The sequence below is a fragment of the Littorina saxatilis genome, linkage group LG10, assembly GCF_037325665.1.
Source record: "Littorina saxatilis isolate snail1 linkage group LG10, US_GU_Lsax_2.0, whole genome shotgun sequence".
In the NCBI taxonomy this organism is placed as follows: Eukaryota; Metazoa; Mollusca; class Gastropoda; order Littorinimorpha; family Littorinidae; genus Littorina; species Littorina saxatilis.
The window spans coordinates 18,038,280-18,060,595 of NC_090254.1; the positions used below are offsets into that span (position 1 = coordinate 18,038,280).

Here is a 22,316-nt window from a genome sequence, read left to right on the forward strand (position 1 = left end):
ATACTTCCCCACCCCCCCCCTCCATCCACACCACAAACAACCATAGAGACAAGAAGCCAAATGAAGAGAAGCAGAAACAAACTGCATACCAAAGTCCGGGTTAACATCTAAAAGTAAACAACAACAAAAAAGCTGTTCATACAACAATAAAACAAAACTAAGGGTCTTTGTAGACTTTATTAATCATATTGTACACATTTGCTTCCAATGCAGGAAAGCTTCAATCCATATATTCAAGCAGCACTATGCCTTTGCGTAGACACTCGCACACTCACAGACATACTCATACACATGTACATATACACACACATAAAAACTCGCTCATTCTGAGGCAAATTATCACACAATGTGAAAAATCCCAAAGCACCATGTCTTGAGAGTCTAAAGGCCGAACATTTGCTGGCATGATTTTCAATGAAAAAAACACTTCCTGCGTCAATACAAAGTCAGGTGATGAAGAATTTTGCAAGAGTCTTGAATTATACATATCCTGGAAACATTTCACAAATTTATGTTACTCTGCTTTTCCACACTGTTCTACCAACAATATAGGCTAGCATCTTTAACTCCTGAACAAGTACATTCACAAAATGTCTTCACTGATGCAAATTGTTTGATTATTATACTGCTAGAACATGCACAGTGTATATTCTCTGCTTCTGCTGTGAATTGTGAACATCTTCAGAGTCTAGGCAGTAGGGATGTATTATTTTTCTCCATGAAAAGGACAAACTTCTTCACTGATGCTAGTTCGTCGATTGTTGTTCTATTGGAGCAAGCACAGGGCTTCCCACTGACGCCCAACCCAGAGGGTCCTGGGACCCCCACTTTGAAGTTTTAGAGGGTCCTGGGACCCCCACTTTGAAGTTTTAGAGGGTCCTGGGACCCCCACTTTGAAGTTTTAGAGGGTCCTGGGACCCCCACTTTGAAGTTTTAGAGGGTCCTGGGACCCCCACTTTGAAGTTTTAGAGGGTCCTGGGACCCCCACTTTGAAGTTTTAGAGGGTCCTGGGACCCCCACTTTGAAGTTTTAGAGGGTCCTGGGACCCCCACTTTGAAGTTTTAGAGGGTCCCAAGAGTCCAGGGTAGTCTCAAAGAGCCTACTAATGATGCATTGACCAGGCGCAGCTACATCTGCGTCGGCTTTAGCCTCCTTTCCAATGTTGTTGCCGGGTGAAATTGGAATTGGTGCTTGCGATAGACTTAGCTGACGAATACAGTCTCAAAACAGTACTCTAGGGTATGCACACTACCGTAAATTTACTGCGTCCCGGGAACGGCTCTTCTTCGGATTATCGCGTCCCCGGACCCCCTCCATGAATGCTTAGTACATTTTGTCGACTTCTAGTGCCTATGGGGCGCAGGAATGCACAGTATGGAGAGCCCTGAAGCACAACACATAATCTGTGCTACTGCAGTTAAGTGTGAACCGTCTTCAGAGTCTAGGCAGTTGTGGTGTTTTTTTCTTCTTCATGTGTCTGGTTTTGAGCTGCTGTCCATATGCTGAAAAAGCATTGTCACGCTGGTGGAGTATTCATTGTTTTCTCCAACTCCCTTGAAAACCTGAGCAAAAAATAAAACATAAATAAATGTAGAAATAAATAAATAACTACAAAATCATAAGTACGTATAAATAGAAAACCACTGACACCTTCCTGTGTATGATTATTTTCTTTTTAAAAGTCATACTCAATCGCCCAATCATAGAAATCACTTACCAACCCCCCCATTCCCTTCTTTCTTTATAGATTTCATACCACATTGGCCATCTGACTTCTTTGTCTCTATCACACACATGCGCACACACACACACACACACACACACACACACACACACACACACACTCACACACACACATGACTTCCAGTGACAGGTTTAGAGTGTTGAGAGTGGAGTGAAGGGTGGACACTGTTTTGTAAAGTCCTGTCAGTGCCAACCACACAATATCTGCATCACACATCATCAACTCTTTCACACTCTCCACACACACACACACACAAACGAACCCAAACACACACACACAGACACCACACACAAACGAACCCAAACACACACACACACATCTGGCTTACTGTGACAGGTTGAAAGTGTAGAGAGGGAGGGGCCGGCACTGCAGGCGTGTAAAGTCCTGACAGTGCCAGCCACAAAATGTCAGCATCACAAATCATCAACAGTTTCATACTCTCCACACAAACAAACAACACACACACACACACACACAGAGACACACAAACAAACACACACACACACACACCTGACTTACCGTGACAGGTTGGAAGTGGTGAGAGGGAGGGGCCGGCACTGCAGGCATGTAAAGTCCTGACAGAGCCAGCCACACGATGTCAGCATCACACATCATCAACTGTTTCACACTCTCCACACAGGCCTGGAAAACAGAATAATGCACACTCCATGAAAAAGAACGGCTGATGCGTATGACAAAGCTCCATTACCCCAGCCTGTGAAAACGGGTGTAAAAAGACTGAATGCACAAAATTATGAAGAAAAAATGTCAGGTAGATGACAAACACCACTGGTAGTCTGGTACAGTCAAACCCTCCTTTCAAGATCTGAGAAAATCAAATCTGTGAGGGGAGGGAGTCTCAAAAGGGAGGTAAATGTACAGAGTCAATGAACAGATATTCTAGGAAGCAGGGTCTATGGTGGTTAATTTACAGAGGCTATGAACAGAACATTGGAGAAAGCAGGGTCTTAAAAAGGAGGCAGTCTTAAGTTGGGACTTTCTTTCTTTCTTTCTTTATTTGGTGTTTAACGTTGTTTTCAACGGTTCAAGGTTATATCGCGACAGGGGAAAGGGGGGGGGGGGGGGGGGAGATGGGATAGAGCCACTTGTTAATTGTTTCCTGTTCACAAAAGCGCTAATCAAAAAATTGCTCCAGGGGCTTGCAACGTAGTACAATATATGACCTTACTGGGAGAATGCAAGTTTCCAGTACAAAGGACTTAACATTTCTTACATACTGCTTGACAAAAATCTTTACAAACATTGACTATATTCTATACAAGAAACACTTAACTAGGGTAAAAGGAGAAACAGAATCCGTTAGTCGCCTCTTACGACATGCTGGGGAGCATCGGGTAAATTCTTCCCCCTAACCCGCGGGGGGATAAGTTGGGAGTCTCAAAAGGGGCTGGAGGGAGGGGTGCGGGTGGGGGGGTCCACTGGTAATGTCTCCAACTAAAAGCATGGTTTACCTGTTGCAGTTTTGCAGGCTGGTGCTGACTGAGGTAGGGGAGACAACAATAAAGCACTTGCTCCAAACCCGCTCCATCCAGACCCATCTGTCAGATAATAATACATTTGTGATATGTGGGTATGCATATACATTTGTGTATACATAAGTCTCAACCCCCTGAAGACTGTTAAAAGATAGCAATACTGACCACTGAACATAAAGAAGTTCTCTGTTCATAACACATATGACACAAGAGTGATTTCCAACTGCAAGTTATCTTTGTACACATTTTTCTTTCATTGAACACCTTTCACATGTACGTCAATGACTGTCAGGATCAATTCTGTTTGTGCAGAACAAATCCTTGCCGCAACACTATTTTGAACTTTGAAATATAGCTGCTGTTGTTTGGGTGTGTTTCTTACTTTTTTTAAATCCCTCATAGATATATTTTCAGTGTGCAACCCCGTCCCCTCTCCCACCTCTCAAAATAGACTGCCAGTGTGGGCGGGGATGTAGCTCAGTCGGTAGCGCGTTGGATTTGTATCCAGTTGGCCGCTGTCAGCGTGAGTTCGTCCCCACGTTCGGCGAGAGATTTATTTCTCAGAGTCAACTTTGTGTGCAGACTCTCCTCGGTGTCCGAACACCCCCGTGTGTACACGCAAGCACAAGACCAAGTGCGCACGAAAAAAATCCTGTAATCCATGTCAGAGTTCGATGGGTTATAGAAACACGAACATACCCAGCATGCTTCCTCCGAAAGCGGCGTATGGCTGCCTAAATGGCGGGGTAAAAAACGGTCATACACGTAAAATTCCACTCGTGCAAAAAACACGGTGTGTACGTGGGAGTTGTAGCCCACGAACGCAGAAGAAGAAGAAGACTGCCAGTGTTCCTCCGTACAAGGGCGATATCACGCATGGCGTATGTCACCTGAAATGACGTACTTAATTACGCACATACCCAAACATGGTGAAATTTGAGATATTTGGGTGCAATCTGACTGCCAGACTTTCTTTATTTGGTGTTTAACGTCGTTTTCAACCACGAAGGTTATATCGCGACGAGGGAAAGGGGGGAGATGGGATAGGGGAAAGGGGGGAGATGGGATAGAGCCACTTGTTAAATGTTTCTTGTTTACAAAAGCACTAATCAAAAAATTGCTCCAGGGGCTTGCAACGTAGTACAGTAAAACCTGTCTCTAACGGACACCCTTGGGGAATGGTAATAGTGTCCCTATTAGACAGGTGTCCCTTCTTCACAGGTGGAGGGGCCGGGGCAATATTTTACAAAGAGCACGTAAAATGAACAAGACACTTTTTGTCAGTCCTACTAGTAGTATGTATTTATTGGATTGAACATGAGACTCACTGAAAATGTGAGTAAACAAATGATACATGTAGCAAACAACAACAACAACATCCCCCCACCTACCCCGTTCCCTACACACACTGTGCATTCAAACTTACGCAAGTCGGACGTCACAAAGCTAAAAATAGCTGACTCTTCATCAGTCATTCAACGGGAAATTCCGCAGTGTGTCTCGACCAAATTGGGTCAGCTCTTGTTTCATTCAGTTTTTCTAGTCTCAGCATAAATGCATGGACCAAAAATTTAGCTGTGTTAACTATTGTTTCCTTCGAACGATTGCTTACAAAGATAGAGAGATCATCACGTCTTCTTTTTCCGATTTGATCCTCGCGATCTGTGTTTTACCACATCCCATCTCCTTCGCCACATCTCGGCATGATTGGCCGCTATCTAGTTTTTTCAAGGCAGCGACACGCTGCTCTAAAGTCAACGCTTTTCTTTTTCCTGCTGGAGATTCCATTTTCAAACACAGTAGTCTACTGTTGCTTTTGGTTGTGACTGTATCCACAATGCGGAAAAGCGAAAGTGAGCGAAGCGAAAGTGAGTGAGCGAAAGTGGGTCTCCATCTAAACAAGCCACTGATTGGTCAGAAAAGGGACAGGACAACCAATCAACAACCATTTGTGCTACGGCTACGGCTGCCGAGCACTGTCTGCATAACAGTCGAGTTTTCGAAGTTGCGTTTTTATGTACGTTGTGTCCGTTTGTGACAGTGTTTACACTTCCTACGGTCCGAAAAATCGTGTCCGCGTCCGTAAGTGGCAGGTGTCCGCCCGTTAAAGGTTAGTTATTGTTGAAATCGTGTTCGTGCCATGATAAACTGTCCGTATGTAGCAGGTGGCCGTTACAATAAGGGTCCGCTAGACTCAGGTTTTACTGTACAATATATGACCTTACTGGGAGAATGCAAGTTTCCAGTACAAAGGACTAAACATTTCTTACATACTGCTTGACTAAAATCTTTACAAACATTGACTATATTCTATACAAGAACCACTCAACAAGGGTAAAAAGTGAAGAATTTTATGGGTGAGAAAAGGAAAGTAAAAGGACTTTGGGGAGGCAGAAATAGAGAAGAAACAAGAAAAAGATCCTAATTAGGTTCACGGCATCGAGAGTGATGCGACCTTCTCTCAGAAGTTAGTAGAGAAGGCTCCCCCATCCACCACCCGGGGGACGCGCCTCTACGCCAATTAGGGGGCGCGAGGACTGTCAGACAATAAGTGAGGTAGTGAGGTACGGTGCAATGTTCGGTTCTGGTGAGGTTATGCCCCCTCTTTCTTTCGGCTGGTAACTGGCGCCACCTCGCGGCAAGATCACACAAGAAAGGAAAAAAGCTTGCTTTGGTCCCAAATAGCATATCGGTTTGGTAACAGCTCATGTGTAAGTCGTGCATTTTATACAGTAAACAGACAATGTTCGGTTCTGGTGAGGTCCCTTCTTTCTTTCGGCTAGTAACTGGCGCCACCTCGCGCCAAGATCACAGGAGTTGTCTCGCGTTATCACCCCAGAAGCGCTCATTAAATCTCTAACCACAAAACATTCTTACCTGGAGCGCCATTTCTCCCAGTGTACTCAGCAAAGTTAGCTGTAGCTTGAAGTTGACTGTGTAATGGTAGCTGCTGCCACACTGTCGACTGAAAAGTAAAAGTACCAAGTGACTGTCTAGCTGGAAGCAGAGCGTGACTATTTTGTCACAAAGGGGGTGTTGCAGGTAGCTCTGTCTCCTCCTTGGGGATGAAGCTACCAGGGGAAGGGATTGTGTTGGAGGTGCGGGTAGAGGGGTAGCCCTCCCGGTGCTTCCCCTTGGACCTCCCTAGTCTAGGACCCTGGGTCTTCGCGAGGTGGCCTTTGTGGCGTAATCCCTCCGGACTAGCATAACGTTTCCCTATCCCAAGACCGACCGTGCGTGGTCTATGACCACATCCTCTACGAGGTGACCCTATCAACTAGGCAGCGCAAGCCCCTAGGCGAAACACGGCGGATCTAGAGGAGAGAACCTCGATAAAAAACCTGAGCTGCCATGAAGACGGAGCATGTTGGCTGAGGACAGCGGGCAGACCTCCTGTGCCGACACCCATCTACAGGAGAAAACCAGGCATGCACGCATCAAACCCAACATGGCCATTTGTCACAAAGACCTCTGAAAGATAAAAGCAATGCTGAAAGGAAAGGAAACCAGGCCTGAAATTACTACAGGTGTGAAGAATAAATGATTACAGTGTAACCCCATTTTAAGACTCACAATTTCAAACTTTTCCCCTTTTTAAGACTGCTTTCTCAGACAGTTTGTTCAAGACATCTGTAACTTTACCCTCATTTTAACACGACCATCAAAGATCGGATGTTCTCAGATAATCTAGATCTTAAAATGGGTGGGGGAGTGTCACTATCAAGAAAGCTGCAATTTCAGCAATAACAAAAATCAAATAAATCAACCCCAAAACAATGAAACCACAACCCCCTTATTTCATCCTGTCACCACCTGTCACCACCTGTTCTTCAGTCCAAACATAGACCAAATAGCCTGGACCGCCAACTCGTCACGTGACCCTTCCAGGTTACGACTCTCGACTTTCAGGGGCGCGTGACGTCCGGTTTGAAAGGCCAGCGATTCGAAGACAGTGAAAAGAAAGCACGCTCCAGTTATTTGTAACAATGGGAGGTGACAATGAACTGGATTTTCCAAAACTCCAAACTAAACTTAACAAAACTCATCGAAAAACATGTTCCATATGCACTTTTGCTGAGTTTATTTTAGCATTTTCAGAACTTACCTCGGCAACTTCGTCCATGTTTACAATCGACACCGGATATGACATCCCCCTGATTTCTGAAAGGCATGTAAGCGTAGGTTCCTAAATGCGAGAGGCCGCTACCTCATAATAGAGAGAAAGAGCGGAGAGAGAGCTAGTTGGCGGTCCAGGATAAATGGTCTATGGTCCAAATGATACATAAAAAGTGAATAAAAAAAACAAGAATGGTAAGTGATCGAAACATTTATTATTAACAAAACAAAGGTCTTCGAAGAAGACAGATAGACAAACACTTATAAAACATGTACAGAAGTTATCTGAAGATCGTGTGGCTCGCTTGCAAAATGCTGGCGAGGTAATCATAAAAAGTTGACATAACGAACGTGTATTCCAACATGATCCAAAATGTCCCTACCTGATCTGTGCCTGCTTTTCAAGGCAGGATTTGAGGGAGGGCAAGACGTCTTTCTCCACACGTTGCCTGATGAAGTCTCCACAACAGGAACACAGTCTGTGCAGAGTCTTCACTGCCTGTTACAACAGATAAGTTGAAAATGTTAAAAAAATCAAAATAAAAGAACGTTTTCAAGTCTATGAAACCCACAACACAAATACAGATCAACCCAATTATAGCTCTGAAATATCAGATAACTGGACACACACACACACACACACACACACACACACACACACACACACACACACACACACACACACACACACACACACACATACACAAAACCCCACACAAAACAAGAAATTCCTTCGAGGTAGGAAAAACACCCCCGTTGGTCAAAGGGAAATAACCATTCTCACTGCACCCATTCTCACTGCCACCAACTGAGAAGGTTATTTCCCTTTGACCATGAATATGTTTCTCTATAAGTCCTTGTAGAATCTTAATCCACCAATAACTCCCTAACCGTGTGTTTGACTGGTCCCAATTTTTGTAAGGACCGTCTCAGGAATGTATAGAACCTGTTCACCAAGTTTGGTGACGATCGGTCCGTTCATTCTTGAGATCTATATGCGAACACAAACACACAAACAAACAAACAAACACATCGACCGAAACCTATACACACCCCTATACCGGGGGTGTAAAAACAGACATCCTACTTACCTGGGAGGAGGGAGAGGGAGTACAGTGTGTGTGAGGGGCTCTGATGAACTGGAAGGGTGCTTACATGTTTGGAGTCATTCATGCATCCACTCTTTCAGTCATTCATTCATGTATCGATTTATTTATCCATTCACTTGTGTATTTAGCTATTCAAATACTTGTCTTTCTCAAGTTATTTATTTATATTTATCATTCATGTATCTATTCATTTATCTTAACAGAACTTAACAAATGCACAGGCATACCTTGATCACCACCAACTTTTCCGTGTCCTGAAACCTCTGTTTGAAAGACTGCCACAGCTGATGCACCATGGGAAGCAACTCGTCTGCAAAAGTTCAAAATTTAACGGTTCAACATTTCCCCTAGGAAACAGGCAACACATTTCCTTTTTCTTTTTTTGCTGTTGCTGTCCTAACACCTGTTCCATGTCCCGGCGTGCTCTCACTCCACTCCTTTCCAGTATCCACTGCTCCATCTACATTTGAATTGCGTTCCGCTGCCAGACTTAACACATTCTTGTCCCTCTTGTTCAGAAAACAATTCAACAAGCGAAAGCAAAAATATCCTACTAGGGCCACCTGTAAAGAAAATTACTTTGTACAAGCATTATGTTTGTTAACAATATTCTGGACTTCAAGTTTACGAAACATTGCTGAGAAAAACAATATCAGGCAACGGACGTCTGCTGCCATAAACGTTGTTGTTTATCTGTTCCTATTGCCCAATAGATCAGTTCATGACACTGTACTACAAGACAAGATACTATTTTTCTTACTTTGATGATCGGCAAGGTCAAGGCATCCCTGCTGAATGATGTCAAGGGCAAGTAAAGTCAGACGAGGGTCACTGGAGGATACCAAGTGCTTTGTTCTCGACAAAACCTGAAACAAGAATCACAAAGAATTGAATAAAGGTTATGGGATTTGCTATGGCAAAGCACATCATTCACCACCACCGCCTCTTTTCATTCCCCTCTCCCGTTTTGTCAAAAAATCTTTTGCAACGTATTAAAGCTTCTCACAAAATAAGCATGTGTAAAAATAAGCTAAATGCGTGTCAATCTATCATTTCCTCAAAACGACTTCAGCAATGACAGAGATCGTGACTGTCCCAAGCTGACAACTCCCTTAACAGAAGAAAAACATCTTGCATCATCCCTGTGTGAAATACCGCCTTCACAGAAGAAAATCAATTCTTGCAACATCCCTGCATGACATACCTCCTTCACAGCCTTCACATGCAAAGGGGGTTCCTTCTTTTCCTCCGCCTTCTCCTCCAGCTCCCCTTCTTCCGCCATCTTGGCTGCTTCCTCCTCAACAGTATGTGGATCTTCTGCAGCGGCTTCTTCTTCGTAGGCTTCTGCTTGCAGTCTTGTGCGGTGTCGCTCCACCAGAAGTTGGACTATCTCAGCTGGATCTGCTTTGGCTTTTGGGCTGGTTGGCTTGGCTTGTTGAGGTGTGTGCTGATAGAGAACAAGGAAACAGGTGCCATGGAAGTTCAAAGGTTGGATCTTCTTCTTCTTCTTCTGCGTTCGTGGGCTGAAACTCCCACGTACACTCGTGTTTTTTACACGAGTGGAATTTTACGTGTATGACCGTTTTTTACCCCGCCATTTAGGCAGCCATACGCCGTTTTTGGAGGAAGCATGCTGGGTATTTTCGTGTTTCTATAACCCACCGAACTCTGACATGGATTACAGGATCTTTTTCGTGCGCACTTGGTCTTGTGCTTGCGTGTACACACGGGGGTGTTCGGACACCGAGGAGAGTCTGCACACAAAGTTGACTCTGAGAAATAAATCTCTCGCCGAACGTGGGGACGAACTCACGCTGACAGCGGCCAACTGGACACAAATCCAGCGCGCTACCGACTGAGCTACATCCCCGCCCCAAAGGTTGGATCAAGACTAAAGACAAGTCACGGGGATGGGACTGGGGGTGAGAAATGAGAAACCTGACACGGTCGCTAGTTTGGCATATAATAACCTTCCATATAGCATATACATGCTCACACATACGCATGCACACACAAACACACACGTATGCACACGCACGCATGCACGCACACAAACACACACACGCGTGCATGCACACACACACACACACACACACCCTTGCACACACACACATACGCGCATGCACACAAACACACACACAAACACCCACACACATGCACACACACACTCACACATAAATGATTAACCTGCAAAACAGCACACACACACACACACACACACACACACACACACACACACACACACACACACACACACACACATATGTACTCTTCTTACCTGTACAGGGAACCAGCGAGCTACAGCCAGTGTCAGTTGATACAACACAGGGAGGAAGACCACTGCCTGTTCTGCATGGTGTTCATCAAGAGTCTCCAGAATCTGCACAGCATACATTTCTTCATGTCACGAAAGAAACCATAACGCTGATTTTCTCTCCAGTTTATGACACACTCTATTATGATTTAGAAATAACAATTTCCCCCCAAAAGCGGCGAATGGCTGCCTAAATGGTGGGGTAAAAACGGTCGTACATATAAAAACCCACTTCTGCAAAACCACGAGTGTACGTGGGAGTTTCAACCTATGAATGAAGAAAAGCAGAAATAACAATTGAAGGGCCAGAATCACGGAACAAACAGTAAGCTCCAAACGCAGATTTCTTCCGTTTTTGTAGAGTAGATTTTTCTCAGACTGAACTTCTTAGTACTGTTAACGCAGTACTGTTATCCAAAACTAATACACAACAGATGTTCCAAACTCAAGACTCAAAATACAAAAAAGGTAGCATTGAACTTTTGGCAAAACAAAACTCTCACTTGAACTTCAACCAATCTGTCTTCTTCTTCTTGTTCGTTCATGAGCTGAAACTCCCATGTACACTCGGGTTTTTTACATTATGACCGTTTTTACCCTGCCATTTGGGCAGCCATACGCCGATTTCGAAGGATGCATGCTAGGTAAATTTGTGTTTCTGTAGCCCACCTAACTCTGTGCGTACTTGGTCTTGTGCTTGCTTGTGCACATGAAGGGGGAGAAGGCACTAGCACGTTTGCACATAAGTTGACCTAGGAGATTGGAAAAATCTCCACTCTTAACCCACCAGGCGCGACAGGGATTCGAGCCCACGACCTTCCATGTGGGAAGCCTGGTGTCTTATCCACAAGGGCACTGCGCCTGTCGTCCCCAATCTGTCATTAAAGTAGTGCTGTTACCTCTACAATACTGTCCCACACCAGAGACAGGATGTTGGTGGTACACAGTTGCAACATAACCGACAACACGCTGGGAGCCCTTGCATGGCGATGAAAATGACGCAGCCGCAGTGATATTGAGTTGACAAGATAGTCTGCGTTTGACTGGATCAGTTCATCCACACTGCTGAAAAACAAAAACAAAAAGACATTACAGTGCTTGTGCTTGAAGATCTGAAAATTAGGTTTAAACTTTATGCTTTTCTCAAATTTGTGATACAGTGTTACCCCCCTTTTAAGACATGCCCCCCCCCCCCCCTCCTCCCACCTGTAAGATCTTGTTTTTACTTCTTCAAATGTTCTGTCCATAACATCTGTAAATTTAGCTCAATTCTAAGACTCTTTCCTTAATAAGATCTGATTTTCTCAGAGTGTTCGTGTCTTCAAGTTCCACTGTAGAAGCTCACCTGTACTGACAAGCCTCCGCCATGTGGCAGAGAGTGAGGTATGCTGTGCTGCTGACGGCAGACACTTCACTGCCCATCTTCTCCGCCACAGGATACAGAGCGTCTGTCAACATCAGTCGCAACTTCTTGCCGGTAACCTGCAACACACAAGTACCCGAAAAGTCAGTGCCCCCTAATGTGATGACACATCTAAATAAAAGGCAACTTTTGTGGCAATTACTCTGGTGTGAGGCCCTTTCAACGACAGGGATCCCCTGAAATAAAATACACAATTTCTAGTCCTCATGCAAGGATGTTGTTGGGCGTCAGACATCAGACATAGACTGATTAACTGCCTCAAATGTCCGATTCATATGGTCAGGTGTCAGTCGGATGTCCTATCATACTTCGTAGAGGGCGGACAGAGTCCGATTAAACTGCGCCTGCATCGGTTAAAGTTCTTGTAGCACTGCATTTACTTTATACTGCAGAGCTTTTAAGGAGAGAGAAAAAAGAAAACAGAGAGAGAACAGTTGCAAGCAGCCGATAATGTGTATGTATTACCACAATGTCGGTAAAACTTAAAATGTCCAATTCAAATTCATGAAGCCGGTCAAATTAATGTCCTATTCATGTTGTTGAGGCCAGGACATTTGTCTGATTCACAACAAATTGTAGCAACATCCCTGCTCTTGGCTGGTATTTCAACCAAAGTACCCTTTACACTAAAAAACAACCAAAAGATTTACAGGTTAGTCCCAAGATTGTCCTTTTAGAGCAGGCACTGCTGCTGTGCAACACACATACCTGAATAGCAAATTAACTTACTTAACAAACATTTACTGAATGGTTTCTCCTTGAATTGTGATCCAGTTCTCAAAGCTTTTAGATGTGAGATGTACGGCTAGAAATACAACTGGTTTTCCTTTTATAATGCTTCCTTGCACCAAACTTTTGATTTTTGTGTGTATGCTTATGTAACTGCCAGGTTTTGTTTTAGAATTGAATTCACCAATGACTTCCCATTCTGTGCTAAGATAATTCAAATATTCTATTTCCAAACTCCACCAACCTTAGCGCACACAGCAACTCCTTCCAAAAACAAGCAGGTCAGCATGATGGCTTTGTTGCGTGTCGTCGCAGTCTGCTGGGCCTCCGCGTCACAATCATCCATCAGGTACAGTGACACTGACGGTGATGACGATGACGATGATGATGACACAGGCACAAGTTGTGTCTGAGGCTTCGTCTCACACAACGTCATGTTGTCATAAGAGAGGTACTCTTCCAGGAGCATCCTGAAAAGTGTTGGAGAAGATTAACATATCCTGACATAGTTATCATCAGAAATGATGGGCGGGGATGTAGCTCAGTCGGTAGCGCGCTGGATTTGTATCCAGTTGGCCGCTGTCAGCGTGAGTTCGTCCCCACGTTCAGCGAGAGATTTATTTCTCAGAGTCAACTTTGTGTGCAGACTCTCCTCGGTGTCCGAACACCCCCGTGTGTACACGCAAGCACAAGACCAAGTGCGCACGAAAAAGATCCTGTAATCCATGTCAGAGTTCGGTGGGTTATAGAAACACGAAAATATTCAGCATGCTTCCTCCGAAAACGGCGTATGGCTGTCTAAATGGCGGGGTAAAAAACGGTCATACACGTAAAATTCCACTCGTGCAAAAAACACGGGAGTTTCAGCCCACGAACGCAGAAGAAGAAGAAGAATCAGAAATGATTTGAATTATTTCCCTTTAGTTCTCAGCAGTCACAAGTCACGTGACTGCTGATCCACTTCTCTGTGCATATGTTGTTAATGTTATGGTTACTTTACCTTTGATTCATGGGTGTGAGGAAGAATGTATGTATGATTGGTGATATCTTGAGCGTACTGTACTTGTGAAGGAGGTGTTTGTCATGAAAATGTGGTTCTAAACTTTAACTTGTGTTTCGATCATTTCTCAATATCGCGGTCGAGGTGAACAATGACTGTCGAGATCTGTGTGAAATGTCATATTTTGGTCAAAAACGCAAATAACATTTATGTATCGATCGAATTCCTTTCAGGTACTGACTTTGTTGTTGTTTTGACGATTGAACGAGTACACACACATGCAATCAAACACATAAGCTTCATATTTGGGCGTTTCAGGTTGGCCGAAACTTCAAAGGAACTACAAAACACACGTCATGTACTGATTTTGTTGTTGTTTTGACGATTGAACGAGCATACACACATGCAATCAAACACATGACGTGTGTTTTGTAGTTCCTTTGAAGTTTCGGTCAACCTGAAACGCCCAAATATGAAGTTTTGTAGGCCTCTGACGTCACATGGCTCAAAGAAGGGAAATCCAATGTCCAATCGATACATTGATGTATGTTTGATAAAACACTAATCTCAGATAAGGATAATACTAACATGGAAAAGAAAAGTTAGTGATAACATATTTAAACAAAAAAAAACCAATCAAATAAATGAATCACATGAACTTTCAACAGAAATAATGACAACAGCAAGAAAGAGTCACGCAGAACATTATCTAGAGTCTATGCTAGTCTAAATACAGTGGACCCCCACCCCCTTTTAAGACCGTAAAAAATCTGAGAAAATAAAGTCTTTCTTTCTTTATTTGGTGTTTAATCAATCAATCAATCAATATGAGGCTTATATCGCGTGTATTCCGTGGGTACAGTTCTAAGCGCAGGGATTTATTGAATTTTTTAAATTTTTATTTTATGCAATTTATATCGCGCACATATTCAAGGCGCAGGGATTTATTTATACCGCGTGAGATGAAATTTTTTTACACAATACATCATGCATTCACATCGGCCAGCAGATCGTAGCCATTTCGGCGCATATCCTACTTTTCACGGCCTATTATTCCAAGTCACACGAGTATTTTGGTGGACATTTTTATCTATGCCTATACAATTTTGCCAGGAAAGACCCTTTTGTCAATCGTGGGATCTTTAACGTGCACACCCCAATGTAGTTTAACGTCGTTTTCAACCGTTCAAGGTTATATCGCGGAAAGGGGGGAGAGGGGATAGAGCCACTTGTTAATTGTTTCTTGTTCACAAAAGCATTAATAAAAAAATTGCTCCAGGGGCTTGCAACGTAGTACAATGTATGACCTTACTGGGAGAATGCAAGTTTCCAGTACAAAGGACTTAACATTTCTTACATACTGCTTGACTCAAATCTTTACAAACATTGACTATATTCTATACAAGAAACACTTAACAAGGGTAAAAGGAGAAACAGAATCCGTTAGTCGCCTCTTACGACATGCTGGGGAGCATCAGGTAAATTCTTCCCCCTAACCCGCGGGGGGTACTAAAAGGGAAGTTGTCTTACAGTTACACACGGGGAACATTTACAGAAGTTATGAACAAACCAGAGTCTCAAAAGGGGGCAAAAGTCTTAAATTGGAGTGTCTTAGAAAAGGGGTTCCAATGTACGCACTTGTAAATAACTGCCCACATTCTCGTACCTCACAACGTCTTCCCTGCCACTTTCTGTAGAAAACACGCCCTCCACAGTATCTTTTCTCTCCCCGTGACCAGCCAGAATTTCATTGATGATGAGCACACAAGACAGCTGGTGGGCAGCGCTCTCCCTGTACAAGTCCAGAAAGCACTCCACAAGGATACTCAGGTCACCTGCAAGTCAAGAAAATGTTTGAAAATATTTCTTTGAATTTTTGTTTCCACAAAAAAATATTCTGAGATATCTTTAGTGTAATCTGTAAAGTTACTTGAATGGCTCTTTGTAACTTGAATGTTACTTTGTTAAAGGCTGACATATAGTCCTATTTAATTAGTTTAATTACTTCCAGGGCTTTTCCCATCGTTGCGGGGATGTATAAATTAAGCTTCCTGCAAAGTTTTAGGTTTGAAGTCCTTATCAATTACGAGAAATAATTAATATTTTATTGCTATGTTTAGCAACAGTTCTCCAGGACTTGGGCTATTTTTAGACCGTCAACACAGACAGTACAGCTTCGCCAATCCCCGCGTGAAGGAAACCGCTCACATTCCACGTGCAAAACGTAGTGATATTGACACGCCAGATTAGCGCGGTAGCGTATTGTGCAAAGCAGGAAAGCGAGCTTTTCTGTATTCTTGTAACTTCGCAATTTCCGGGAAACATCCACTTTCACTTTGAGACTGTTTTGTTTACATTCGACACTATCAAAACCACTTTGCAATACTGAAATAATTTTTTCTGTGTACGAAAGCTACAGCTAATCGTTATTATATCCCCTTAGGTACAGTTTTATAACATTATTGACACATGTAAACAATAGGAATTAATAAATGAACGCTACGAAAAGGGCAGCCTTTAAGAGGATGAAAGTCGTTTGTTCATTTCAATGCTTGTTATTCTTTCAGGTGCCAGGAGCCTGGTTCTGCATAATCCTCACTTATGCATTTAGAGCGCTTGTTTCCCTCTGTTTATTAGATCTGTAAAGTGACCCATTAACCCTCCTGCCCCAAATCATATGGTATCAATATAGATCCAAATCAAATTGAAGCACTGGGCGGCATAGAGAATTGAACACCATGCTGATACTGCCACACACACACGCACGCACGCACGCATGCACGCACACACACACACACACACACACACACACACACACACACACACACACACACACACACACACACACACACACACACACACACACACACACACACACACACACACACACACACACACACACACACACGCACGCACGCACGCATGCACGCACACACACACACACACACACACACACACACATCAGATGATAAGAGATATACAAACCATAAAATCCAAGCAGTCTGCAGGCTTTGAGCAATCCTGCTTTGACATTATCATCTCTGAAGTGAACAAACACTTTTCTTGGTTTCATCACATTTACTCTCTGCAAAAAGTTAGATAAATCTGCAAACAAAAATAACATAATAAATAATAATTTCCTTCCCGACAAAAAATGATTACAAAAATTCTGATTTATTTGATAAGTAGACTTTAAATTATATTAATATTGCTAGTTTGCACTCCATTTCAAATGTCAAAGAAACACATGTAGTCCACTTTATACCTTTTAACATTTGTCATTTTGGGCCAATTTAAAGCTGATTTAATGCTCAACAGTCTATGTAACTATTTCATCTTTTAACACAAACACACAACAACAAAAATTGATGATCTCACCATGCTGTGGTTACACCAAGCAGAAAAAATCACCGCTTAAAAACGAAATCAAACAAACACTGATTAACATACTAATTATCATGCTGTGACCAAACAACCAGAGAAAAAAATCACAGCTCAAAACTGAACAAACAAAGTAATAGCGAAAGTACTTACTTGTGGAGCCTTTAGCTCCCATACCACTTTCTTCCAGAATTTTCTGATCGGTGACGTCAAGTTGTAGAACCTGCACCAGGACCTTGGCAAGACGTGTCACATGCGGCAAAGACAGGAGCAGAGCTGACATGTTGTTGCCTGCAGCAATCACAATAGATGATTTTTGGAAATAACTCTGTCGGGTTTGTATGGGTTGTGAAAGAGTGAGTTCCCTTGCTTTTCCTCTGACAAATAACTTCACACGTGCTCCTGTCCATGTGTGTCCGAAACACCCCTTGCTAGTGATTGGCCCTCCAATGTTTGTCCGAGTAAAAAGCAAGGGTATTCACTCTTTCCTAACCAATACAAACCACAGAGTTATTTTTGGAATTCATCTATTCTTCACAATCTTATCAAATTATAACGCAGCAATCAACAGGAAACACGGGAAAAAATAAAACAAATCAAATGTACTACAGTCCTTTTTTCCCATACAAGCATGGCACCAAAATTCACGCGCAAGTCACCTCTTACAACCCTTTCGCAGTTCAATTCTTAGACACACATATGCAGCACACAAGTTGCATAAGTTCAAGAGATCACTCATTTTAAAGCATCTTTTGAATCACTAGTCATTGGCATGTCAGAGTGACTTGTTTTGATGGGGGCTAGACATTGTATTTGCTACACAATATTTACGAAACGACTATCCCCCTTTCAAGCACTGATATTGTTTGGCATGTGTATGCATGACTTTTACCCTGATACCAGAATCTTATTTATTTCTCATGGTCTTTGTTCTCTGTTTTATACCAGCAAACAAAGTTCACACTAACAGATGCTATGAAGAAAAGAGCAGACTGTCCTCTGCTGGATAGCGTTATTAGTCTCTCTTTCCCGTGGGTATGAGAGAAGAAATGTTGACATTTGATACAGGAAAGCGACTCACCCAAGAGAGAGATATAACCGTTCAGCAGTCCAACAACAGCACCCTTCTCCTCTTCATCTGTTTTTACAAAAAACAGAGAAAATTTAAAGATATGGAAATAAATAAATCTATCCATTTGTACTCTTGCAGACACACATGCCTGAGCTACGCCTATCACTGCAGCTACAGAGGAAAACCCCACAACCTTGCTATGAAAGGTTGAGCCAGGTATATAAAACACATAAGCTTTAATAAAGGCTGTCCTTAATTAAACCTGAAAATTAGTTTGCCAATCACACAAAAGCAGAAATTATCACATGGTAAAAGAAACGGTAATAACAATGGTACCTTCCATTCTTATTCTTCTGGGTAGCGATGTCACAAGGGAGTACAAATTCTCCTTGAGTATTTCAACCAGTGGACGACAACCTTCAATGCTGCTCTGTCTGTCTCGGTATTTTTCCAGTGCCGCTTTGGCTGGTGCTGCCACCTGGGTGTAGCTATCCGTCATCAGCAGCACTAGCACTTCCAGTATCAAAGACGCACAGTTGCTGAGTGATCTGTAAATAAATAATGCAATTTCAATTCTGATATTCAAGAACTTTCGTCTTCATATTTTGTTAATCATATCCCTCCATGAAACAATAGGTATGATTATGTGAGCACTTACTGTAAGTTTTAAACTTGTGGTGCTCCTTTGTAAGCATGTTGCAGTATTGTCATGTGTGTATATATGTATAAAATGTTTAAACCAATTTCAAAGCAATGTGGAGGTACATGTACACTCAGATACGGGTACACTCCAAACTGTACTGGCAAACACCTCTAAATAACAACCACCTGCCCATAATGACCACCCGAAAGAAACCCTGACAGTAGGTTCTTTGCTATATAGTTCACTTTTCCATAACAAGCACCTGTCTATAAGGACCAATTTTATTTCGTCCCTTGGCTGGTCATTATAGTTGGGTTCGACTGTATACAGTGGAACCTCAACAAATCTGAGATTATACGGTCTTAAAAAGGAGGGAGTCTTAAAATGGGGGTAATTTTACAGAGGCTATGAACAGAAAGTCTGAGAAAACAAGGTCTTAAAAAGGAGGGAGTCTTAAATTGGGGGGTCTTAAAAGGGGGGTTCCACTGTATTCATGAATTTAATGCTGATCCCCTTTCAACTGAAAAATCAGGTTACTACCAGGGTAGAAATTTACTTTCATGCAACATCAAAGTAGTAACTTTTTACCCATATTTCAAGAAAGAAAAAAAAACCATGGAAAAAGTACCCCTGCAAACCTCCACGCTCCAATACCTACTTTTCACATTGGCAGAGCAAGCAATCGCCCCACTTCACAAATGCTCGTCTGACTTTCCAGTTGTCGTGTTTCTTGAGCTTGCTGATTTCTTTGATCATAAACTCCATCCTCGGCAGTACTGATTTCACCCAGTTTTCATCTCGCCGGGTGATCAATTCTTTCAATCTTTGGGGCATCTGCAGTCCATCTGAAAATAATGCAAATTGCAAATTCAGTTCATTCTTAACATCCATCTTCATTACACTCTCTTCTCCTGCTCATTTCCTTCAGTATGTCATCTTTAGGAAGTAGCTGTTGTTGATGGAGATTTTGATATTACTTTGCCTGTAAATGTGTGTGTGTGTGTGTGTGTGTGTGTGTGTGTGTGTGTGTGTGTGTGTGTGTGTGTGTGTGTGTGTGTGTGTGTGTGCGTGCGTGCGTGTGTGTGTGTGTGTGTGTGTGTGTGTGTGTGTGTGTGTGTGTGTGTGTGTGTGTGTGTGTGTGTGTGTGTGTGTGTGTGTGTGTGTGTGTGTGTGTGTGTGTGTGTGTGTGTGTGTGTGTGTGCGTGCATGCTTGCCTGCAGATGGAAGCGCATGGATGTATATCTGTTTCAGAGTCAAACAGATGGAACTTTTTTTTATTTTTTTTATTTCAATTTTTTCAGGCGAAGTTGACAAAAATGAAGATGAATAAGTACAGAATATATGATATGATTAGACACAATAACATACATTGGCAGAGTAATTATACACAATGTAAAATGCAAAACATGAAAATATTATTGGTTAAATAAATTGTTATACATTGCCCATTTTAGAGTAAAATTATGTTCCCTCATTTCAATTTGATGTACATATCGGTCAACTTTATATTGGTAATTAATATAATTACAAAATGCCACAAGGCGTGGTTTACATTTATTGAAACGACATTTGTACAGAAAATATTTGGCATGTAGCAACAAGAAATCAAAACCATCATCAGTTCTCGTTTTTTTATCGTAACCAAAAAGAACAAGTACTTTATTCATTCTCAGTCTTTGACAATGATCACATTGTGATTTTAACCACCTTTCAAAATCTTTCCAAAATAGTTGAACATGTTCACATGACCATAAGTAATGATAAATAGTATCTTTTTCCATATTGCAAAAAGTGCAATTGTTGTTTTCTACTATTCTCATTTCTTTTAGAATAGAATTCGTTACAAGTGTCCTGTATGTGATTTTCATCTGGAACCATTTTAAACGGATTTCTTTAATTTTATGTGTTTTGAAAAATATCTTATCCCAATCTATTTCATTCTCTAGCATTTGTTCCCATTTTTTGCATGGATTAGGTGTATCAATTTTTTGAACAAAAACATCATAAAACAGTCTAGATCCTTTAGGACTTCCTAGTGTCATACTGTACGCTTTACTGGAGGTATTCGGAAGTGAATTGTCAATGTCTATGTTTGAATCTTTTACGTATTTCTTGATAGCTGAAATGCAGCTGTAATATTCAAGAAAGTTAACTGTTTGTATATCATATTTTTGTTTAAATTCTTCAACTGTGTAGAAAGTTCCTTCTTCATTTGTCAGATCTTTAACAAGAAGGATGTTATGTTTGGTCCATTGATTATAACAACAAGAAGAGCAAACGCTCGATCGAGTCACTTTCGCAGTTCTGAATATTATATGAGGCATCAGATGGACAGGAAGAAATTGCTATTCACAACACAATACAGATGTAAATAATTTGATGTAAAGAATAATCCTATAAAGTTTGAATCAAATCCGATGAATAGTTTCAGAGATATGATATTTCAATTTTTTTCCTTCAAGACATACCTGTGACCTTGAAAAAGGTCAAAGGTCACCAAAGCAGACGTCAAAGTGTAGAGGTCACTGGGAGTCACGTTCACATAAAATTTGAGCCCGGTCACTTTTATAGTTTCCGAGAAAAGCCCAACGTTAAGTTGTGTGTTGCCGAACAGAAAAGGCTAGTTATCTCCCTTGTTTTTCTGATAACGTTCGTAAAAGGCTACAGATGTAAATACTTTGATGTAAAGAATAATCCTACAAAGTTTCAATCACATCCGATGAACTTTGTCAAAGATATAAAATGTCTAATTTTTCCTTTGACGCTGACCTGTGACCTTGAAAAAGGTCAAAGGTCAACGAAACCATCGTTAAAGTGTAGAGGTCATTGGAGGTCACGACTAAACAAAATATGAGCCGGATCGCTTTGATAGTTTCCGAGAAAAGTCCAACGTTAAGGTGGTCGGCCGGCTGGCCGGACGGCCGGCCGGACAGACTAACACTGACCGATTACATAGAGTCACTTTTTCTCAAGTGACTCAAAAAGAATTATTTCCAATTTTGAATTTGTTGTTATTAAAAATCGGCTCTGCCAATAGTTCGCTATATTTTTCTAATTTAACGTTATCATAAAACTGACCATATGCCTGAAATACGTCAGTCCAAAATGGATTTAACTTTTTGTTGTGTTTGTTAACATATTGTGGACCATAGTTTTCAAAACAATCTATATTCGGACAATTAGTTAACAGGATTTTGCTCCACTTAGGTTTGTTATGAAAAACCTTTTTAATCCAAGTCACTTTCAATGAGAAAATAAATGCTTTAATAAATGGAATTCCAATGCCACC

At 41.9% G+C, this 22,316-nt stretch overlaps 1 protein-coding gene across 1 annotated transcript in view; it reads right to left on the minus strand.

Moving 5' to 3' along the window:
* Nucleotides 1–162: 162 nt before the first annotated feature.
* Nucleotides 163–22,316, minus strand: part of LOC138978322 (TELO2-interacting protein 1 homolog) — a 30,419-nt gene continuing 8,265 nt past the window's right edge. The window contains exons 8-25 of the mRNA XM_070351031.1: nt 19,686–19,872; nt 18,721–18,932; nt 18,394–18,450; nt 17,466–17,603; nt 16,917–17,036; nt 15,598–15,766; nt 13,176–13,401; nt 12,125–12,261; nt 11,679–11,844; nt 10,744–10,845; nt 9,670–9,912; nt 9,226–9,331; nt 8,693–8,775; nt 7,740–7,855; nt 6,118–6,205; nt 3,217–3,303; nt 2,264–2,386; nt 163–1,562 (exon numbers count right to left, since the gene is read on the minus strand). Of these exons, the coding sequence (XP_070207132.1) occupies nt 1,470–1,562; nt 2,264–2,386; nt 3,217–3,303; nt 6,118–6,205; nt 7,740–7,855; nt 8,693–8,775; nt 9,226–9,331; nt 9,670–9,912; nt 10,744–10,845; nt 11,679–11,844; nt 12,125–12,261; nt 13,176–13,401; nt 15,598–15,766; nt 16,917–17,036; nt 17,466–17,603; nt 18,394–18,450; nt 18,721–18,932; nt 19,686–19,872 (2,453 nt within the window). The 3' untranslated portion in view covers nt 163–1,469. The remainder of the gene's footprint in view (nt 1,563–2,263; nt 2,387–3,216; nt 3,304–6,117; nt 6,206–7,739; nt 7,856–8,692; nt 8,776–9,225; nt 9,332–9,669; nt 9,913–10,743; nt 10,846–11,678; nt 11,845–12,124; nt 12,262–13,175; nt 13,402–15,597; nt 15,767–16,916; nt 17,037–17,465; nt 17,604–18,393; nt 18,451–18,720; nt 18,933–19,685; nt 19,873–22,316) is intronic.